We start from the raw sequence: 22,240 nt of genomic DNA on the forward strand, positions 1-22,240 counted from the left end.
CAAAAGATAAAATAGTTCTTCATTGATTCCCCATAGCGGAGGTTCAAGGGTTGCACCAGCAAAAGCATGCAGCCAGAACTTTATGAAAAAATAAATAAATAAACTACAGAAACTATTTCAGAATAAAATACAGATATATATAAATATATGCACATACTCATATATACAGCATGGTAGGTATTTAAGACTTTATTTTGAGACTTTTCACTATTCAATTTAATGAAAAGGTATCTCAAAACTTCCATTCAAAGTTTTATTTGTGCATATATCTCAGCCAACTTACATAGGGAATGCCTGCTGCCCTCATTTGCGTGTACAGATCTGCTATCTCTGTGTCGTTAGCATAACCATAACGGCAGAGCTGAAATCCAAGTGACCAATAAGCCGGCAGGACAGGTCTCCCAATCAGCTATTGAGATAAAAACAAACGAGTAAGTTGAAACACATCAACAGAGGAAAAAACTTATTTTGGAAAAAGTAATATATGCATGTGTGTTTGTGTGTGTTGTCTGACATTTTATTTGTGAGCCTGCTAGTGTGTGTATGTGACGTGTCTGGCCCTAGGCCTTCGTTGATGGACTGCAGCAGCTGGGAGTTTTCTGCTTCATTGCACTCCCTCATTTGGACAGTCTAAACACACACACGCACGCCCCCACACATACATAAACAAATCACAGAACTTAGGACTTACGGCAGTGTATTCCTGAACAACCATCTCAGGTGTAGGTCCAAGGACCATATAGAAATCCAAGATGCCCCCCACAGTCCTGTAGGTTAAAGCTGGCGTAGGTTGGAAAGTCACATCTGTGGAAGAAATTTAAAAAAAAAAGAATGAGAGCTTTTAGAGGGCTTCCTGTCATGCCCCATAAAATAATCCATTATTATTAATACAGTAAATGGCTTCTACATCCATGTCATGGCTTATGCTGACAATGTGTTTCATTAAGCATGCATGGGGGTGTATGCACTAGCACTCGTGCAAATCCTGATTTTCTCTCACCCATTGCATTGCTGTTTAGCAACAATACCCCATGAGCATCATTAGTGTCTTCAAGGCCCATATAAAATGGATGGACTCCATAGCAGTTCTTCTTGTACTATAAAAAGGAGAACACAAGTCAAGGTTGAGACTTTTTAGTGACTACGTTGTTTGTATGCTTTTGTAATACCCGTTTTGTAACGTTTTTTTTTAAACAATTACAGTAATGACATATTACAATGAGAGTGTGAAACAAGACTCAATGGGGGGACACATTGATGTAGTAGAGATGGTTAATCTGCCACTTTGAGATGTCAACATCTATGACAAAAGCTCACGGGCACGTCAGATTTCATCAGTCTCTTACACTACTGGTACCTAAGGAGCTGTTAAAAGTGTGTGGGGGTGGGCATGTGTTTACATGTGTGTGTATGTGCCCATTGCCCTACTATCTGTTTGACATAACACAAGAAGAAGGGAAAGGGACTGTTCCAGTAAAGTGAATTCTATAATAACTGCATCACTTGTGTTGAAACAGTTACATTCATTAATATCAAATGATATGGTTTGAGTCTTTTTCAGTTGTGTGATAGGAAAAGTGATATGGAAAAGGAATGAATGAAAAGATTGTTTGGGGGAAAAAGCAAACACTCATGGCATTACATTCCTCTAAATGCATTTTAATGTTTATGTGAAAGTTGACTCAGTGATAGGAGGACTATCCAATAAAAAATATAGAGACAGAATGCATGGCCGAGGGGTGTCAATCATATTTTTCCATTCGCACTCAGACTCTCAGTCTGTCTCCTACTGAAGTGATGATACATTAAAATTTTGCTAGCAGCTTTAACACAGCATAATTAACTTTAAACAGGATACAAAAAAACAAACTATATTATGGCTATGTAATAGTGCATGTATGTTTCAGGATAATACTTACACCAGGAGGTTGATCTTTGGAGAACATACCCCAGGTGTGATAGTTCAAGTCATGTCTGAATGTTGAATGTTCCGTCTCACCAAAGCCGTAGATGTACTTGGATGACAAAAATGTTGATATTTGAATGAACATGTCTGAGAAGGTAAAACCTGGCACTGCCGAGTCCCAACTGTGAAAAAAGGGATACAATTATTGTAGAAACGTGTGAACAATGACGGCAATTTGCATTGCTCTTATTTTCAACATAAAATGATTCAATTCAATGAAGAAATTCGAATGAGAAAACTGGCACTTTCTTTTAACATGTGCACTCACATCTTGGTTCCTGTGCTTTTCCGTATGACCTGGATGCCAAATGGATTATTTTTAAAAAGGACCTTGTAAAGTCGGTTGTCTTCATTAATCTCAGGAACAGGTGGGACAGACAGCGGAACTGGAACCTCATAACGATTTGTGGTTGGGTCCCAGATCTAGAGAGAAGTTATAGAGTATGTATGTGTGGTGAACTCAGATGCTGTTAACTGATGTACATATGTACTATGTATCCATGATGGATACGATTGAAACAAGAGCAGTCCTAGTGTAATAATGCACTATTTTGAGGAAATTAAAGAGTTTAATGGAACTATGGTGGGTCATTTTGCTAATCTATGTTAAGGAAGCCATATGAATTTAAGACTGATGGACAAAAATGTTACTGCAACCATGATCAAATTATTGAAGAAGGCACCATCATCTTTACGTTTGGGTTGCAAGCTAAATACTTTGCAACGGAGAATGCAACTGGTTTATTCAATCAGAGAAGAAATAGGATTACCAAACTACTCACTAATGCTAGCAAAGGTCATTTGAACATACAGCATCTGTAGTCCACAACATGTCTATTGAGTAACAAAAAATAAATACTAATTGGCAGAATACATTATCAGTGGCGTGGCATATTGACAGTCAGACTGACCTTGAACTGCAGCATGGCATTGCTATGGTAAGTGATCTGGACATGGAGGTTGTCAATATCAGATAATGCAGCGCGGCTGCTCCTCCTGGAATTTTTATTCCGTGCGATATCAAACCAAATGCCAGATGTAGTTTGCTCATTAAGTCGCACATGATATCCATGGTCTTGTGGATAGAAGCACCAAGGAACACGTTCAATGTAGGTTTCCTAATTGGTATGTTGAAAGATGGGGAAGAAAAAAATGATTTTAGATTAACAATGAAAGTTGGGGTATTAACATGACGTCTTCCCATCACCTTCCAGATGCAGCCTCGGGCCTTGCACTTTGCCTCATCTGCATGCTCCTCAGGGAGGCAGTCAAAGCGCGGGTACTCCTCTTGCACCTCCTCCCAATGCACAAAATATGTCTCCCCAAGAGTTAAAGACAGGCGTTTCAGGGACAAAACCTGTATTTGAATAAAAATCACAAATGATATTGCGTAAAAATATGTCATTATCTTCACTGCCAATCAAATACTGTAATCTGGTTATCAAACGCTGTCAGTATCGGCTCCATTATTCTCGCAATCCTGAACAAGATAAGCAGTAGAAAACGAATGAACTAATGGTGTATGGTGCAATTTTGACAATGAAAAAATGTTTGGCCTCATGTATACTAGTATTCAAGCAATATTTTTGTATATTAAATAACGAATGTTACTACGAGTGCATGCGCTTTTCTTCAACGAGACATCACCATATTTCTTTCCACAAAATTTGATTTTTTTTCCACCTTTAAACTATTTTAGTTAGTCATTTATGCTTGCTTCAATAAAGTGTGGCTACATATTTAATGTTAGACAAAGGGTACCATTATGATAGTACTATCAGGGGGCAAGATATTTTTCTCCCTTTTTAAAGCCTCATTACACATTCCTATTTATTTATTTATTTTTTAAATTATTCAATGTTGCACTGATTGGCCACTGTGCATGTACGTGTGTCAGAGGAAACTATTTATAATATAAAACTGAAGGGCTGAGTTTGCTGGATGGTTAGGGGAGCTGGGACTTCCCCTGACAACATTATGTCTCCTGTTTCTATATTCAGGCTTGGCTGTAGTGTCTCTTCTATTCTTAATGGATTTTAATGGGGCACAGTTTGGACACCCACAGTTAGTGCAATCACCTTATTCAATGGAAATAGTATCCTAATTAGTTGTTTTGCCATAATACAAGTGAGTAACTGATAGGTAGGTAGAATGTTTGTTCCACTAGTCACGCCAGGCAACAGAAACAACTCTCTATTTGCCCCCAATCCCTGAAGCATCACACATACACTAACATGGCCACACACATACACACACTGTGGCATGAAAAGATCGACTCTACACCTTAAAATTAGAACTGAAGCTGAGATGTCTCCCACAAATAACAGTCCAGTTGCCTTGACACTATTTTGTGTGTGGCATCATTTTTTCTGTGGGTTTTCTGTCCAAGGGACTTTTGTTAGGTTCATATTTGTCGTCCAAAATATCTAGTGCATGCTTTTGAGTGGCGCAATGTTCTGGGGCAATTATAATCTGACTTTATGAAAGATAGCAACATTAGCCTGATCATCCTTTACAGCTGAAACAAATATTAATTCTGTTATGTTGCCCACTTAATGCGTTGGTGCACTTCATTTATTTTGTTTCATATGAGATAAAAACCACTGATAACCCCTGCATGGCAAAGATAAGCTTACCTGAAACGGTCTAACTGATGTACTTGATATTGCTTAGCTACCAATTAAGACACATCTGTGAATTTTCAAAGCTACTTTAATAGCCTCTTTTGGGAACTATGAGTCACAGAAAATCTTTTGAGAGCTAGAGTCATAGTACCACCCAGAATCTTTTTGATCAGTTGGAGATGTAAACATTAGGAATGTTCATCGAAATGCACATATTTTGTGTGTGTGTGTGTATAAAATGTACACACAACTTTTGGAAAATATATAAGCGCAAGCAATTCAGCTGGGAAATACTTTGAAGACATGATTTATAAATGTGAAGCAGGGATTTAGAGAGAGCGATAATAAAGGACAAAATACAAAGAACTGACTCATACAAACATTCTCATTTGTACTTTGATGATTTGTAGAATATACTCATTTATGCTATCGGTATTTTATGTAAAAAATATTTCTCAGCGACTTCCAACTCATTTCACTTAGCCAGGTCACGTATTATCATATTTTGCAAGTGTGTGATTGTGGATGAATAATAATACATATATAGAATAACAGTACCTTCTTGCTTTCATCGTAGTGTACTCCGGCTGGTGGAAGTACTGTTGTAGAGTTGCCAGGTGATCCCGGTGAGCCCACATGTGTCACAGAGACAGACGATGGAGGTTGGGAAACCCCTAAGATGGTGATGTTGTCAAAATGTAGGTTGTTTGGATCTTTGTAGCCAGCATGCATCACCTGCATGGTCAGTACCCTCTATAAAAGAGTTAACAATTCATTTGTGTTGTATTTTTCCTTTGTATTCTATAGGTAGAAAAACAGTTGTGCAAAGAAGACTTGCATGGGTAACAGTGAATTTGTAGTGGATGTAGTTCCCTTTATTAAAAGTCTCTGTAAAAAAAAGAGAAAATATGTTGGAATTTGTCACAGTGGTTTGATGTATGTGCTTAAAGATACTTACATATTTAATGATAGACAAAAGAAAAGTATAAATCCCCATGGTCATTTTCATCCTCATTAACATTATCCTTTAAATTCACATTATAAAAGTTGGAATTCTTAAGCTACTAAGTGGACCAAGTATAATTGAAATAGAAATAAAATTATCATTAAAAGTGCTCTGAGGGGGTTAAAATTGCTGCTAAAAAATGCAAAGTAAGATTCTGTTATTTGCTGTAATATTTGAATGAATATAAACATAAAAAAAGAAACATTACCTCGGGTATCACCATCATCCCAGAATAGTTCCCCTGCAGCCTGGCCTTGGTCGTCAAGAGCAATGATCAAACCCATGGGATTGCGTCGACTATAGACCACAATAAGATAGAAACAACTTTCAAATGCATCACTAAATATGGAATCCTCTATTTGTGACATCTGGCTCGACTGTCATCTTGGTGGCAACGCATGCTTATATCCCACGTGGAGTACAACAAACAGAGTCCATCACCCCGCCATTATATTGGTGCAGTGGCTCGGATGGGGAGCGAGGTTTCGGGGCCATGAAAGAAACAGATGCCACTATGCGCTGTGCAATATTACATTAGAAAACCTCACCGGAGTAAAGCTCTTTATCATGCATGTGTTTTTGTCTTCTTCCCCCTTGCTATAGTAAACATTGAGCACAGAGGGCAAAGTTAATTTATTTATTATTCTAAATTGTGGCTGTGGTGAAGGACGCTGGATCTTCGACCCATCCTTTACCAAAACAGCATTCTCTCAATTCAAATGTTGTATGTATGTATGTTGTAAGATCAAGATAATTTCAATCATGGTTGGATTTCCAGGAAACTTGATTTTTCTTTTAATGGTTTTCTGACTAGATTTCCCCAAAAGCACTTTAAGCAGCTGCAGCACATTCAGAGTGATGCAGATCAAGTTCTTACAGAGTTGCCTGAGCATATTACTCCTAATATGAAGCCTTTACAGCCATAGAATTCTTTTTAAACATGCATTAGATTTAAAACATGGTAGGGGTTTGAGATTTGCAGATTCAAGTCAGATAGTGGAAACTAGAGTTCAAAAGAAACATGGACAATAGAAATAAATATTGCCCTCACTGTGAAGTTCAAACACGTATTATCTATCACACTTACATTTTTAACCTTGGATATATTAAAGAAGCTTTCTGTTTGTTTGATTTTTAGTATATTCTGACAAAATATTTAGGATAAGCAGCCTTCCCCCTTATTGGGGCCGATACCTACAACACTCCCCACAGTTATAGCATTTTGATTTTGATGTATACGTATTGTGTTTGTGTATCCATACCTGTAAGTGGTGGTGACATCAGGTTTCTGCGTAGGAAGAACTGCTCCGCCTCTTATGTGTAAACCAAGCTTATCACCTGGTAGATGCAGTTTAACAATTTGTCTGCGCTCTGCCAATGGTTTCATCTGATTTGTAAGACACAACAATACATTGCAAAGCTTATCTAAATGCATCTTTGGGGCTCAATACTACCAGTCGACTTTGCAATTTGCTCTAAGCACAAACATAGTATTATTTAAAAAATTGGGTTTTGGGGGGGATATTCTTCAAGGGATCCTCTCATTCATTGCTGCCAAGGCCTAAATATTGCACACTCATTTTCTGATCTCCTGGGAACTGAACCTCTATGGAAGGCTAAAATAAATTAAAAAGTTCTCTGAGTCACATGTCATTCACCATCCTATCCGTGCTCTCTTATTCTCATATGTGATGATCTAGTTTTTTGTTCTCTGTTTTTCCATCTAGGTGTGTGCCAGTTTTCGCACTACAGCGCAATGGCTTTATGTAGGGCTGAAACTAACAAGAAATAAAAAATATGGCGGAAACTAATGTAACTTGTCCAGTCAGTAGAGCACATCAAGTAAGAAAAATACTGATAAATACCTGCAAATGGTACCTTTTAGTTATTGAAGTCATTTTGTTATTGTCCTACTCAAATAAATGTTTTCATTTTTATCCCATGAAATTAAGGTGATTGGGGTGTTGGTGATATTATATTTTCTTACATATTTCTAAGATTTGAAAAAAAAAACAGCAATGAAACAATTTCTAACAAAGTGTTATCGGGATAAAATGAACCCTTTGCTTTATGTATTTTTCAAATCACTATTTCTTACTTTTTTCAAGATGTGACGACATCTAACACGACAAACCAAAGGGTAAAACATTTTTTTGTATTTCTACCTTGTAGTTCATTCACATTCTGGCATCACTTTTCAGTGCCATTTGCTATGTTACTCCTGTAAGTCATGCACTAGACAAGTAGACCCTGTTCCCATCCTCCACATACCAAGACAACCACCCACGATCAAATTAGGACAAGCAATGAGGAACAAAATCTAATCTAATCCATCAGATCAACAACCACTTTACATGGCCACTACAACATCACAACTAAGATCCCAGAGGGACTCAACACATCTTTTATCTCTCCCGAAAGGAAATGGACTCTCCGCTCTCATCTGTGCTTCTGCTTTCACTCTATCTATGTCTCGAGTCTTGCTCCGTCTTATCTCTCTTGTCTCCAACACCCTGACAAAGAACTTCATGCATAGACTTTCAAGTGATACTGTGCCCATTGTGTGTGCCAATCAATGCCTTTATTGCAGATGGGCCTCTTTGCAATCATTCTTTTAAGACCTACATTTACCATTTGATTGTACCTGTAGAATTGAAGCACTCCTGTACAATAAATGAATCCAGCAAAGAATCCTGTTGATTCTATCCATGATCCCTCTTCCTCGATGAATGAGGTAATGATATTTACTTCATCAAGGTGATACTAATTTGTCTCCAATGACATTTATGAATCACTTGTTTTTGTTCCATTGAGATTCATTATACTAGGAGATCAGATCTTCGTTAAGGGTCAAATGGGGTAATTGATGTGCCTAAGATGGTGTTAAAATCAAATTGCAAGTATGGGAGTTCCATAATGGGAAAGGTGAACTAGTTTACATTAAATATATCTGACAATAAAAACACTTACCGTCTCGTAGTCGTACCACAAAGCATCCGGGATATAGGCATCCAACATAACCACACCCTGAAAAAAATGGACAATATTTGTCATGCATGAAGGCATTTCATTTTTATTTCATATTTTGTGAGTTACCGTTAAAAAGTAGAAGCGCTGAAAGTTATCCTAAATGGGTAAATAATGTGATTCTAAAAGCCTTTTAAAAATGTGAACACAATAACAGACAATTGCCACAGATATTCATTTTAAACTGTATAGCCTACTGTATCATATTACACAATTCCTTGTGACATTGAGGTAACCAGCTGTCATCCAATTCATAACAAGAAAGATGAAATCGAGTGACAACTGGCGACTACTTTTGATGGTTTGAGGTGGCGAACAGAAAAGAGAAATCAATAAAAGAACAACGGCCCTTTTATAGCATTGTTGGATCATGGCTCTTTCTGACAGAGAGGGCGACAGCACATACATAAATAAACACAGTGAACACTGAGTGGAGGAGTCACAGGTCCTTCCCAAAAAGAGCACATTTTTAATAACAACATGTCAGTGGTGTCGAAGCAGACTGCCCATCAAAACCATGTTATCTCTTTAGCAGCAGGTTTTTATTTGTATTATTTATTTAGTATGTACATTTATTTTTTTCACCTGACGGCCAGAAAATAAAATATATTATATGATTGTAATATTGTTTAAAAAAACGGATGCAATGTCTGCACAAAAGCAAGAAACTATGTGCATTGAAAATAAGTAAGTGTTACGATAATCATAGTAATAATAATATAACAAATTAGCTTGCACTGTAATGCAATTTCTATGGTTGAAGCCAAATTGCAAATGTGTGTAACAACAAAAGATGCTCATTTTATTTTGAATTAGAGGATTGTAAATCACGTGTGGGTGCGTGTTATTTTCCTTCCAGTTCAATCTATACAGGTTAATGAGAATGGGAAGAAAGGCTTAGTATTGCTACTTGCACGGTTGCTAGATGTCATACAAAGGGATAGATAGGGCATGAGGTCTGTTTCAACGCCTACATTACCAAAGCCATCTTCTTAAACCAAAAAGGTAGCTCACAACCTCACATGCATGTGATACTTTGATCAGTCAGTGTAGATGAGACAGCAAGGAGCACAGAAAATAAGCAAGAGGGAGCTGAGACAGATCCTGGATAAAATGGAAAAAGGATCACACGAAAGACTGACAGCTGCTGATAAGAAGAATCAAGAATAAATTGGAGCCAACATTTGATGTAAGTAAGAAATAAAAAGAAAAGTGAAACATTGGTCAAATGATGGTATGGATGTAGACCAGAGGGGGTGACGGGAAGAAAGTCAATAGATCCACTTGGATTTCTGCAGAGATCAAGGTTAGTGCAGCTACTGAACTGAATGGAGGGACTCAAGCATCATTAGAGCACTGACTAGGCAAATGGACACAATGATGAATGAAGAGGGACAGTGAATTAAAGTTAAGAAAAGTAGGTACACAACATTTGTTGTAGTTGTGACCCTTCAGAAGCTGCGTAGAAAATTGGACGTTTCATGATTAGCTGTGACACTGTTTTTTCTTTTTATTGGATTCATGCCTTTTTTCATAAACAGAGAGCGTGACCGGACTTTTAGTCGCCGGACTTTTGGTCGCCGGACTTTTGGTCACCGGACTTTTGGTCGCCGGACGTTTGGTCGCCGGACTGTTGGTCGCCGGTTGTTTGGGTCCGGGCGACCAAACGTCCACGACCAACAGTCCGGCGACAAAACAAGGTAAAACAACACGGTCTACACATCAATAAAAACCAACAATGGCCCTGAGCAGTTTCACTGAGCGGACGTGTGAGTGTATAAGAATTTGCATGTACATTAGTTGTCCCCTTAGGAAGGGACGTCAGTCAGGGTCTTAACAAGTTCTCCAACAAAACACAACAAAAGTACGGGAAATTTGGAGCTTTTCTTTAGCCTAATAATTAATAGGGCATTAAGTATGACTAAATAATCATTCACAGTTTGTATTTAGGGAATTTGAGCAACAATTTTAAATGGTAATTATCAATAACCTTCTGGGCAACCAAAAGTCCGGCGACCAAAAGTCCGGCGACCAAATGGCCGAGTACCAACAGAGAGCTACACTCCCAGTGAACAAACTTGAGAGAAAGTATGAATCAAATTGACTGTCCACAATTTCTTAATTAATAATAAGCCACACTACATTTCTGTTTAATTAGACCACTTTGACATGACCACAATTGCTGTACTATTGGTGCACATAGTGATGCATGTACAGTGTACCCCAGTAATGGAGGAAACTTAGCAATGGCACATTACTGCACACACTTGCTCATCATACACTTCCATCTACACTTTTAATCTGCTTGTAATGAGGTCAGTGCTCTCATTAGAGCTGGAAAAAAGAGAGAGGGTACGAAAGAGGAAGAAAGGGACGAGAGAAGTGGAGGGCAACAAAGTAATTCCCATGTCATGTTTTCCCTGTGGAGGTCACAGTGTGATTGTGAGCATGTGAATGGGAGTGTCAGATGGATGTCATGTCACCAGCATAACACATGAAGCATTAAATATGTCCCACTTGAAATGTTTGCGTTTCAAGGAGTCAGTAGTTGTAGTAAATGGTGACTAACCGGGTCCAGAACAGGTGTGATGAGCAGGTGTTTCCCCCAGAGAAACTGGCGATCCAGTTTCCATGTTTGAATGTCAGAATAAAATCTTGGGAGCAAGAGAAAAAAGGTTAAAAAAAATCAGTCTAATTTGGTTAATAAATATACTTTTGATTAATCAAATGGTTCTAAGCATCATAAGTTTATGCACTAATTTAGCCTAAAATAGCGTGTCCTGGGGCTGATGTATATTTACAGATATTATATAGAATTTTTTTCTTTAATTTTGTGAAAATTGGATTGTGCAGCTTAAAGTCAGGTGTGCTCTATAATGTAGGAAATATAGATTTTTTTTCAATAAAAGGCAAGAGGTGTTATAAATAGACTGCAATTATACTTGCAAATAAATGAATAAATTACCATCTATTCACATAGTGTGCTGGATAAAAAGCCTGGTACTTTATCTTAGATTTCCTCGAAGTTACACTTGTGCGCTAGGATTTACATTATTCAAAATGGCTTACTCATGCATGAGGGGACGCACAACGGTTTCCCCTGTGGTGCTGGCTTTGAAGAACAGTGTGTAGAGGTACGGCAGCAGTGTGTATCGAATGCTCAGGTAGTGTTTGGAGCTCTCCATTAGCGAACCACCAAATATGGCTGGATCCTGAGGCTGCAGACAACATCAATTAGTGGGACGGGACTTGATGAATAAAAACCTCACCATTGACCAACCGACAATAAAACCTTATTGTTATTAGTTTATGATATTGTTTTTTTAAAAACATTTTTCAAGAAATCTAAATGAATATATGACCATTTAAGTCACAGGTGTCAAAGTGGCGGCCCGGGGGCCAAATGTGGCCCGCCGCATCATTTTGTGTGGCCCGGGAAAGTAAATCATCAGTGGCGACGTTCTGTTTTAGGATCAAATTAAAATGATAGATATAGATGTATATTAAATATCCTGATTTTCCCCCTTTTAAATCAATAATTGAAAATTTTAATCAATTTTTTTCTTTGTGTTTTTAGTTCAAAAATCATTTTGTAAAATCTAAAAATATATAAAAATATTTTCTGTTTTCCACTTTAATATGGCACATAATTAAAGAAAAATTTGGTTTCCTTTCGCAATGAAAAACAAATAATTAAATAAATGATTTTCCCTTCCTAAGAAAAAAAAGCTCAAATATTTTTTTTTCTAGATCTATAAAAACAGAATATTCAGGGCTTTGAATCCAGTTCTTTTAATCCATTTATGAAAAAAAAATCTAAATATTATATCTAAAATGGTCCGGCCGACATGAAACCGAGTTGACCTTAATGCGGCCCAAGAACCAACCCGAGTCTGACACCCTTGATTTAAGTGACGGCTCACATCTTTACATTGCAAACGCTCGTGAAATTGTGCATATAACTGTCGTCACAGGCATTTGATTGTCTAACATCGTTTTGAAATGATATTGTTCTTATTTCATAGATGTACTGACAGCAATTTCAACTACCACAGTACAAAGTAAAAATAGCATTAGCCTAAGAGGCGTGAATTTACAAAACATTCCATTATGTGTCCCTTTTAAATAAATACTCAACTAAGCCAATGCATTCAAGACTGTTTTACATATTATATTGACGTTTAACTACCACACCGAAATTGGTTGAACAGAACTATACCTTGTAGCCTTGAGCATTGTGGTTGCGGCTGAAAGGGTAGAAAGCACCCACTTGCATCCAACGACGGCATAATTCTTCACTGGAGTCATCAAAAAATCCACAGATGTCAGCCCCGATCTGAAAAACAGAAAAACCTCAAATGTCAAGTTTTGTGTGAAATAAACGCTCTTTCCATGATGAAACAGGACCCGTCCACTTACAGCTCAGTCCAGATGTCTTTAGACATTCCAGTGTATTTCAAATAAAACAATTACACACATACACTCACTGTACATTTTCTGTCTACAATTCAATTCAAAGGTCAGCTCTTTCAAGACTGCTTCAGTTCTATTGTTTACCTTTGGCCACATTTTGAAAAAACAATGCAAAAAAAACCCAAAAGGCTTGCGATCAAAATCCCACGTCTCAAATTTTGTCTCGTCTGTTAGCACCTTGTGTCTGCATATACAATAATCAAGTAGCCTGCCATGCATGTTTTGGGTTGTGGGAGGAAGCAGGAGTACCCAAAGAAAACCCACACAGACATAGGGTGACCATACAAACTCACATCGGGGATTGAACCTCCTATCTAAAAACTGTCAGTCGGACCTGCTAACAACTACCACTGCTTCATTTTTTTTTTCATTACAAAAAAAAAGACATTTACACCCACTATAATTAAAAAATAAAATAAAATTTAAAATTAGACGTATTTTAAAAAGAATGAAATGGCTCTCAGCTTCTACACTGGCACTAAAAAAGCTTGTCAAACGATTTAGATGAATAGAACTCACACTGATGCACTTTGACCACATAAAGGAACGGCTTTAAATGGATGGCTATCCACTGTTTGTTAGAACAAGATGATCTTGTGCTCGCACTGATTACTGATTTTCAACTAGCACTCAGAGGGCTTTCCCACGGAAGCTCAGTTTGCTTTTGAGTGACATTAACAACTTACATATGGAATTCCAAACAGGCCAAACTCTAGCATTCCCGGGATTGCCCATTTTATATCATTCCAGTTGGCTGCGTTGTCCCCCAGCCAATGACCCGAATATTTCCCCACACCAGGAAAGGAGGAGCGGGTCAGCATCAAAGTACGGTTCTCTCCGAACACACGCTGTAGAGCTCTGAGGAACAGAGAGGAAAAATGTCAGTCAGTTTGCTCTTAAAATACACGATTATTTGTTCTGCTCTCACTTTTCCGTAGCCAGCACCATTGAATAGCCGTAGAGACTGTGGACATCATAGTGGTTTCCCCAGGCCTGCTTGGCATCCATACACAGAGTCTTACTATACATCACCTCATCCAGAATTTCTGCAGGGAAAAGATGACACTTAGGTTTGGCACCTCAGTTTTTATTGGTCTGCAGAAAATGATTAAAATATAATTGTGTGTGGCCTGTACAAAAGCTTAATTCAAGTCTAAATTTTGTTAAATTTTTCTGCTTCAACATGATATGAGGTTGGTTAGCTAAAACAGACTGACCTATGGCTATAATTAAGAAAATGGGTAAAGAAAATGGCAAAATCTCTCTTACTTGGAGTGTAGGGGGGATAGTTTAAGTTGTTATCAACACAGCCGTTAATTGATCCTTTCTTGAAGTTCGCCACTTCATTCATGTCCTACAAAAATGAGGAGCTAAACACGTGAATCACGATATGTACATTTTACAATTAAAAAACAAAATGACACAGTCTCCAATGGATTTGGGTGCTAACTGAACTAGTCATTGTCACTCCCAATATTCATAAGGTAAACATATTTTAAAAAAATTCGGGAAATGAAACTTTTCTGCTTAATAAAAAAAACATTTCAAAAAGTATAATAAGTTATAAGTGAACTCTAAAGCTGAACTTTTTGTGTTTGGACAAATTAACTTTAAAACAAATGCATTATTCTAATGGTGTTATTAATATGTGGACTTTAAAAGTATATCGGTCCATTATACAATAAATAAATAACCAGTTAGCTAGACATAAACAAATGAGTAAACTATTGCTAATGAGATCATTTGTGAATACTACTTTGAAATTGTCTTCTACATTAGTTGAAAACTAGATTTAAATTTTCAAAAAAGTAATTTAAAATCAGACTTACGATCCAGAGGGCATCATGTTTGATCTCCTGGTAAAATCGCTCATACTCATCAACCCACCAGTCAGTGCAATTTGGGCTGGTGTAGTCTGGAAATACGGTCTCTCCTGGCCATACCTTAGAAAAACAGAAGGTTTCGAGTAAACTAAAAAGTATTTGCTTTGTCATATGATGTCCAATGATGATAAATGGAAACTGGCAGGCTAAGGTTTATCCTAATAATATCATTTGAGGAAAAACTGAAGTATTACAGATCTCTGCATATGAAATTCTTTTAAGAAATATTTTTGCGTACAGAATGAATCTCAAGTGTTGTTCCACTTCACTCAGATTTCTCCATCAGTATTAAAAATAAAAAAAATGTACTTGGGAATTTTGGCATCAATGAGTTTTGCCTACATGCGCAATGCAAATAAACTGTTGAATTCGCTCTCTCTCGCCCAAAGATTAATCTGTGATGCAATGATGCAGAATATGTTAAGATTAAATACTAATGTGGAATCAATGCATATGTTTGACCTATTATATGCAACATGAAAAGGCGATTAGAAGTGGGACTGGACTTAATCGTGTGCGTAATCAGAACAAGGCTGGAAAAAAGCATGAAAGCAACAGAAGTTTATCCCTAACATGTCCACCCTTCACAGCGGGTACCAGCCTTTTAATAACAAGCTCTGTGGGGGAAAGGGTAGAAAATAGCACACCAGGGGCTTGAGCTTCCATTAGGCTGTGTTATGGTTTGATGGAAATTAGGACAAACTACTCATCCAAACATCAGTGTACACACAAATTCACTGACTTAAGAGATGACCTGGTATTTAATGTTGCAGTTCAAAAGAGTTCTTGCATGTATGAATCTTCAAATTAAGATGAATAAATTGTTGGATTGTATACAAGTAAAGACTATCATTTAAAAAAATGCATCATTGAAACTCGCTTACAAATCAGACCAAAAGAGGTTTTGCTTATAACTCGGAATTTCAGAACTCTCTTGTTCTCAGCCTGTGCACAAGTTTTAAGCACTTATTTTCAAACAGATGTCATATATTTAGAAGAAAATCATGAAAATGAGCTTATTTGTCAGAATGTAACTCTCGTTTGATGAACACAATCTTTTTTTGCGATTATGCTGGAAAGACAACTCACTGCGAGGTCTCTACCCTTTCCTCTGGGAATTGGGGAATAAGGCACAATGTTTCACCAATGCGTCATCTTTCACTAGTAGTAGAATATAGAATGATGCAAGACTGTTTCCTTGTAATTCAAAAGCAACTATTATCATACATACTAGAAGCGTTAGAGAAATCTATCTTATTACAGAAGATCAGTGTTGGTATTCTATGGTTGTAAAAACATAATGGCTGGCCTACAACAGTTATTGTTTTTTTTGACACATTTCTTCATCTCACCTCTCCCAATAATGGAGTTTTGCCATCTGATTTAGTGACCCAGGCATTTTTCTTGGTCCCCCGGTCAAAAGACTCGTAAGGAACACCTCCAATCCTCTTACTGGTGGCAATAGCAGGATCCTGCAGAAAACAAACATGTAAAATCTACATTGGTGGCAAAGAAATGATCAAGCATATTTATTCAGCCCATTATAACATTAGAAAAAACAACGATAATATCATATTCATGTACAGTATATTGGCATATGGATTAAAATAATCTTTTTCCTTTCTCAAATACTTTCAGTTATAGGCAAACCACTTAATTATAATTGAGTTTGAGATGCAAAAAATAGAATTTGCTGTTTTTGTGGGTGAAAACAAATTACATTTTAAGGAAAAATGGCACAGAAAATCATTTTTCCTACCAGGATGAGAATGTATTTTTGTCCTTTCTCATGAAGGTAGTCAGCAAACTGGGGCAGCTCTTTAAACTTGATTTTGTCATAGGTGAAGTCTTTCTTATCCTCCATGTAGTCAATGTCAGTATATTGGATATCCTGCATGTGTATTTCCAGGGAAAAAATAACATTATAATATTATTATTTTAATCATTATCTGACATTAAAAAACACTAAATCTGTTTTAAATTAGCTCAATTTGGATATAAATATGATAGAATATATACAGAATATAGGGAGGGTGATGTGTTTTTTTTAATGCAGTACTTTCTCCAAAATCAGTTTAATACATTTTTGTAGTATTTGGTACGGCTACCTTACACTGTTTAACTTGTGACTATTCTACTACAAATTTGGCATAATTATACGTTATGCAGAGGCTTGGATTCAGCTTTAGGAAGATCTTATCTTCGAATTAAAAAAAAAAATTAAAAACAGACATCATTATACTAAAATTATCTTTGAGACTCATTTCCAAATGAAATGCCAAATTGTACTTTTCTATAGATACCAGAATAAAAAAAGCAGATGGAGCACATTACATATTCCAATAAGAATGAATGATATAAAGTAAAGAATGTGTTTGATTAACCTTAGATTAACATTCACTTACACTAAAAAAATAGTGGCCTCATGTTTGAACCCTAAAAGAACAAAACCCATCTTACTGCCACAACACACATCCACAGATAATGATACATGTTAGGCAGATGGAACCCCACAGTGGTGTATAAAAAATGTAACAGTAACAGTCGCAAAGATATTGATTTTATACACTGAAAGCTTTTCAACTGTGCCTTTAAAAGAAAAAATACACATGAACTTTGTTTTTGCATTGTTTGAAAACAAAAATAACAGGCTGCATTTTATTGATCTGCACCTACTTTTGTCCTCTTCTTTGGAATGAAAATCACTGGGCGAGAAGAGAAACAAATAAAGGCCTGAGCAATGTCTATTTTTATTAAATTTGTGGAATAGTTTGCCCACCTTTCCATCTGTCCCAAATTGTTCTTTTTTTTTAACCGTGGGTCCATAAAAGGTGAGGTTACAAGAAGGTGAGGGTGGACCCAAAGTCCCAAACCTATGGAGGAGTAATATAAAAAGAACGAGCAGATATAATCTTACATATGGAAGTCCCGCTGCACGATTCCTTTCCACTGTTTTCTTGACCTCACTCAAACTACCATAGTCCCACCGAGAAAGTTGGAATCCCAGTGACCAGTAGGGTGGGATAACTGGTCTGCCAATTAGCTGAAAGGACAATTATACATCCATAGTCATTATAGTATACTGGCAAAATACACTTATGCAAGTAATCATGGGGTGTCAAGGAAATTCAGAAGATTTTCTCACATTAAGACCAAGTGGAAGTACAATGATTTGATGCTCTAATGAATAGTATTGTGTGGCAAAAATATCTAGCAACAGTGTTATTCATTTATTCTGGTTAGTATTTTTTACTTTTTCACCTCAAGAAACTCCTGCACCACTTGTTCTGGTGTATCGCCAAAAAATATATAGAAGTCAAGTATTCCTCCAATCGTTCTAAATGTCACTGCAGGTGCAGGTTGCAAAGTCACTTCTGAAAATGGAAAAAAATGACAAACAGAGATTTCATTCCCATGCATGTAGCATATCTTTAATTTGTAAAGTAGAATCTCTCCCGCAAATGACTCAATATAACAAAAACAGCCCTCTGTGGTAATACAAGTCCCTTGCAAATCTTCATTCAATATCAGTTATTGTAATTTCACATTTTTAATGTTTCCTTTTTCTTTATGTCCCTTTGTGTCTCTTTATGTGAACAGATGGAAGCATTGTGTGCCGCCAAGTTGTGGCACCACAATGTAAAGAAAATACACTGATTTTCACACCTGCTCATCCCGTACGAATACACTGCAGTCAACACAGGTTGAGTGGTAATTGGCAAACTACCAAAGGTAATACTAATCCAATGAGAAATGCACACAATGTATATAAATTCATTACTACAATGTTTTTGTGTCTCACCCATTGCATTACTGTTCATTAGGAAGACCCCAAATGACTTCCCACTTGTATCTTCTAGACAAAGGAAGAAGGGATAGTGTCCATAGAGGTTGTGTGTTCCCTGGATGAAGAGGTCATTGGATTAGGAATGAGGTAAAAGTGTTCAATCAGCCTACACTGCATGTTTATGGGATGTAGGCAGAAACCGGAAACCCATGCAAGCCCGGAGAGAACACGCAAACTCCATTCTTACCCCATTAGGAAAAGCATCTCTTGTGAAGATGGGCCAGGTCTTCCATTGTGTGTCATGGTGGAAATGTCTGTGAACGTGCTCTCCAAGGCCATAAATATTATTAGAAGCAAGTTTGGCAGACAGTTGCAGGAACTGGTCTGCAAACACCAATGGTCCCATACTGGTGTCAAACCTGTACATTTAGTATTTTTGACAAACAAATGGAAAATAAAAAGCAAATGAAAAGGAGGATATTTCTTTTGCACAAAATGTCTTCAGCAGTTCGGTTAAAATGACATGGATCATCTGTTAACACACTATATAGTTCACATTTTTGTTTTGTTGATTTACTTGTTCACTGGATCAGTGCAACAGTTTGGAGTACAAGCACAATTCAGGATAGAGATTTGCTTGTAACATTCCAGGTGATGTTCAGGCCAAAGTTCACTTTGCAATTTATGACCTACTACATTTTATGATGTTAAAGATATCTATAATGCGATAAGGCTTTCATTTAATTGTCTCAACTGCAGTAGGTCTCTTGACTGTGAGAACACATTTTGTGTGAGCCATTTGTAAAGAAATCCAGCACATATTTTTCATAGAAACACCATATATGATGAATGGGGATTGCAATGATGCATCAAGTCTGGATGGATTTATCAATCAAAAATTATATACATGCCTTTTTGAAGAAAATAAATAAAAATAAATAAAACAATTCTTATTAATTTAAATGCCTGAACAAAAAGTGCTCTATTCATTCATTAAGGTCTACATAATGAGTAAAATTCTGGCTTGATTTATCAGGTTTTGTTTGTTATTTAAAGTATATGGCTGTACAATGGTACACTATTCCATCTACAACAAATATATAATCAAAGAGAAAATAATCAACAGTGGCAACTTACAGAACTTTTTTGTTCTCCTTTCTCCGCACAACTATGCCAAAAGGTTTCTCTATAATCTCCAGTGTGTTGCTAATGGGAGTTGTTGGGGTTTTGCTGAGGGTACTAACATGTTCATGAGGCACCTCAAACCTCTGCTTGTGGGCATCAAATATCTAAAGTAGACAAAACCAAGAGGAAGTATATAAGATTATTTAGATTAATTGTCTCTCAATTGTCTTTACTGTATTGTGTTTATTTTTCCAAATCTGAGTATGGACCTTAAAATGAAGTCTATTACTTGATTGCATTTCAGCATGAAATGACAGTTCCTGTATATCTGCTCCAAACAAGGAAGGTGACACCATTCTCTTCAGATTTGCCTTTATTACTGCAATGAAAACAATAAAAACAAGGTTCATAAATGCAAGAAAAAAATTAATTTGAAAAAATATTTGAACAAACCATGTTACAGCTATTCAAATATGTAAACATGTATTGGTCTACAAAGCTATATGGGGCACAAAAATTGGAATGCAATGTAATTTAAAGTGAAACATTGGTTTCTAAAAAGAAGGCATTTGTAATACTACATGTAGGAGAAAGTTTGGTAGTGGGATATTCAAATGTATATGTAACCGTTTTTTTTAAATTATTTTTTCTCCATTTTGCTCAAGTTTTCTCAAATTCCACTAAAGGCTGGATTTGTTTTTACACAATTGACCTACAGTGACAGCCATAATTATTATAATTCAATTTCTATCAATCGGCATGTCAAAAATTGCTTAGATTTCCATCAGCATCCTGTCATTATGTAGATCCTCCCTTGATCCCAAGCCAAGGTGTTTTACATTTGGTTCTGCTGACAACTTCACTTTGAATAAAGGATGTAAGATATGATCAAATTACATCTTGGTCAGTGGTGTTCAAAGTCAGGTGCCCTGGATGACTTCAAACGGTGCACAGCAACGTGAGAAAAGTAAAGAAAAAGACAATTCTTGTTCAGCATGTCAAAGGCTTTTTAACAATATTGATAACCTTAACTCCAGAGACAGGAGAGCCCACCTTAGATTGCCAAAGCTATTCTTCCACATGGGAGAATATGTCATGTGTCAGCGGAAATGAGGAAATCATTTTTTCCTCTAACACCCTATATTGTCCAGAGTTTAATACACTAACCCTGCTATTCAAAATGTCTATGGTCTAACAGTCAGACTCTAACTCATGGGTGTCCAAACTGGGTACACACTGCAGGCATATCCGGTTCCAATATGTTTCGTCCTCAAATCCGATTTTAAAGGACTGACTGTTAAAGACTTTTTTAGCAAGTGTCCAAATCGTAGTTGTGCCTGTATAGACTGGGCCATATTATTTAGCCATTTGACAGGTTACTGTGGCAACAAATCATCGATCTAGCGTGGGTAGTGTTTGACGTGTAGGGAACCAACATTACTATCCCATTATATTACCCAGTATACTGCAGTTTACCTAGGTAACAAACCGTGAAATCACTTACCTACATTGCCACTGTTTATATGCACGTCCTTGCCATCTCCTTAAAGTTAACACTGAGCTTGTCCCCAAGAATGCATAAAACCATAATGTATAATTCATGAAAGGGGCACTTTTTTCCACTCTTGACACTTTTGTTGTTGTGATCCTTAATTTCGTTATATCTTGTCTTTGTTGCATAGTACTTTAAATGTATTAATCACCACAGGTGAGACAAACTGGCAAAAACCTTCAACACCACCTGAATTTTAGTAACATTCGCAATGGCAACTGTTCTAAACGGTTCCTAAACATCACAATCTGAAGACTTATCTTGCCCTGGAACTGAAACCATGAACGTCTGTATCCTTTTTCCTTTCATTGGAAAAGAAACACTGATAGCCATTGTTTCAATAGATGCGCCTACAAACTGACAGAGAAATGTGTTTCTTCTTCTTCTCGGCCGTCAGCATGCTCCATTAGTGCTCTTAATTGCACTCAGTCTTCCGTCACTTGGACCGAGGTCACGAAGACCTCCTAGGTATAAATAATAAATAGTACGTTAAGTGTCTAGACATTCCCACACTGTAGCTTGAAATGTTTGTTCAAACCAGCAACTAGGAAAATTTAAAGGTAAAATTGTTTCAATATACGAAATGTAAAAAATAAATAAAGTTTAAATCTATTTTGCAATTTAAACTTGGCTCTCTTAAGATGCGGCACATCATGTTTCACTGACAGAGATGCCCGAGGCAAAGTGATTGATAGAGGAAAAAATAAGATATGGGTAAGACGGACAGATTGCAGTAATATTCCCTCAGCAGGCCTGCTAACTATATAGAAGAGAAAAGGAAATAAGAGGCTCAGTTA

General features: G+C 36.9%; 1 protein-coding gene across 6 annotated transcripts in view; it reads right to left on the reverse strand.

The window, feature by feature from the left end:
- The window catches only part of si (sucrase-isomaltase), a 61,795-nt gene that overhangs the window by 33,870 nt on the left and 5,685 nt on the right, over window positions 1-22,240 (reverse strand). For all 6 annotated transcript variants that reach the window (XM_077611114.1, XM_077611112.1, XM_077611117.1 and 3 more), the window contains 27 exons: window positions 20,161-20,270; window positions 19,904-20,055; window positions 19,014-19,185; window positions 18,782-18,881; window positions 18,241-18,353; window positions 17,897-18,022; window positions 16,739-16,870; window positions 16,332-16,451; window positions 14,926-15,039; window positions 14,366-14,450; window positions 14,025-14,142; window positions 13,783-13,954; window positions 12,843-12,959; window positions 11,693-11,841; window positions 11,193-11,277; window positions 8,567-8,623; window positions 6,859-6,983; window positions 5,805-5,893; window positions 5,429-5,478; window positions 5,149-5,343; window positions 3,174-3,323; window positions 2,878-3,084; window positions 2,235-2,389; window positions 1,920-2,088; window positions 1,001-1,097; window positions 692-804; window positions 284-409 (listed from right to left, as the gene is read on the reverse strand). In XM_077611114.1, coding sequence (XP_077467240.1) covers window positions 284-409; window positions 692-804; window positions 1,001-1,097; window positions 1,920-2,088; window positions 2,235-2,389; window positions 2,878-3,084; window positions 3,174-3,323; window positions 5,149-5,343; window positions 5,429-5,478; window positions 5,805-5,893; window positions 6,859-6,983; window positions 8,567-8,623; window positions 11,193-11,277; window positions 11,693-11,841; window positions 12,843-12,959; window positions 13,783-13,954; window positions 14,025-14,142; window positions 14,366-14,450; window positions 14,926-15,039; window positions 16,332-16,451; window positions 16,739-16,870; window positions 17,897-18,022; window positions 18,241-18,353; window positions 18,782-18,881; window positions 19,014-19,185; window positions 19,904-20,055; window positions 20,161-20,270 — 3,398 coding nt within the window. The remainder of the gene's footprint in view (window positions 1-283; window positions 410-691; window positions 805-1,000; window positions 1,098-1,919; window positions 2,089-2,234; window positions 2,390-2,877; window positions 3,085-3,173; window positions 3,324-5,148; window positions 5,344-5,428; window positions 5,479-5,804; window positions 5,894-6,858; window positions 6,984-8,566; window positions 8,624-11,192; window positions 11,278-11,692; window positions 11,842-12,842; window positions 12,960-13,782; window positions 13,955-14,024; window positions 14,143-14,365; window positions 14,451-14,925; window positions 15,040-16,331; window positions 16,452-16,738; window positions 16,871-17,896; window positions 18,023-18,240; window positions 18,354-18,781; window positions 18,882-19,013; window positions 19,186-19,903; window positions 20,056-20,160; window positions 20,271-22,240) is intronic.

The sequence above is a fragment of the Stigmatopora argus genome, chromosome 10 (genome assembly GCF_051989625.1).
Source record: "Stigmatopora argus isolate UIUO_Sarg chromosome 10, RoL_Sarg_1.0, whole genome shotgun sequence".
Lineage (NCBI taxonomy): Eukaryota > Metazoa > Chordata > Actinopteri > Syngnathiformes > Syngnathidae > Stigmatopora > Stigmatopora argus.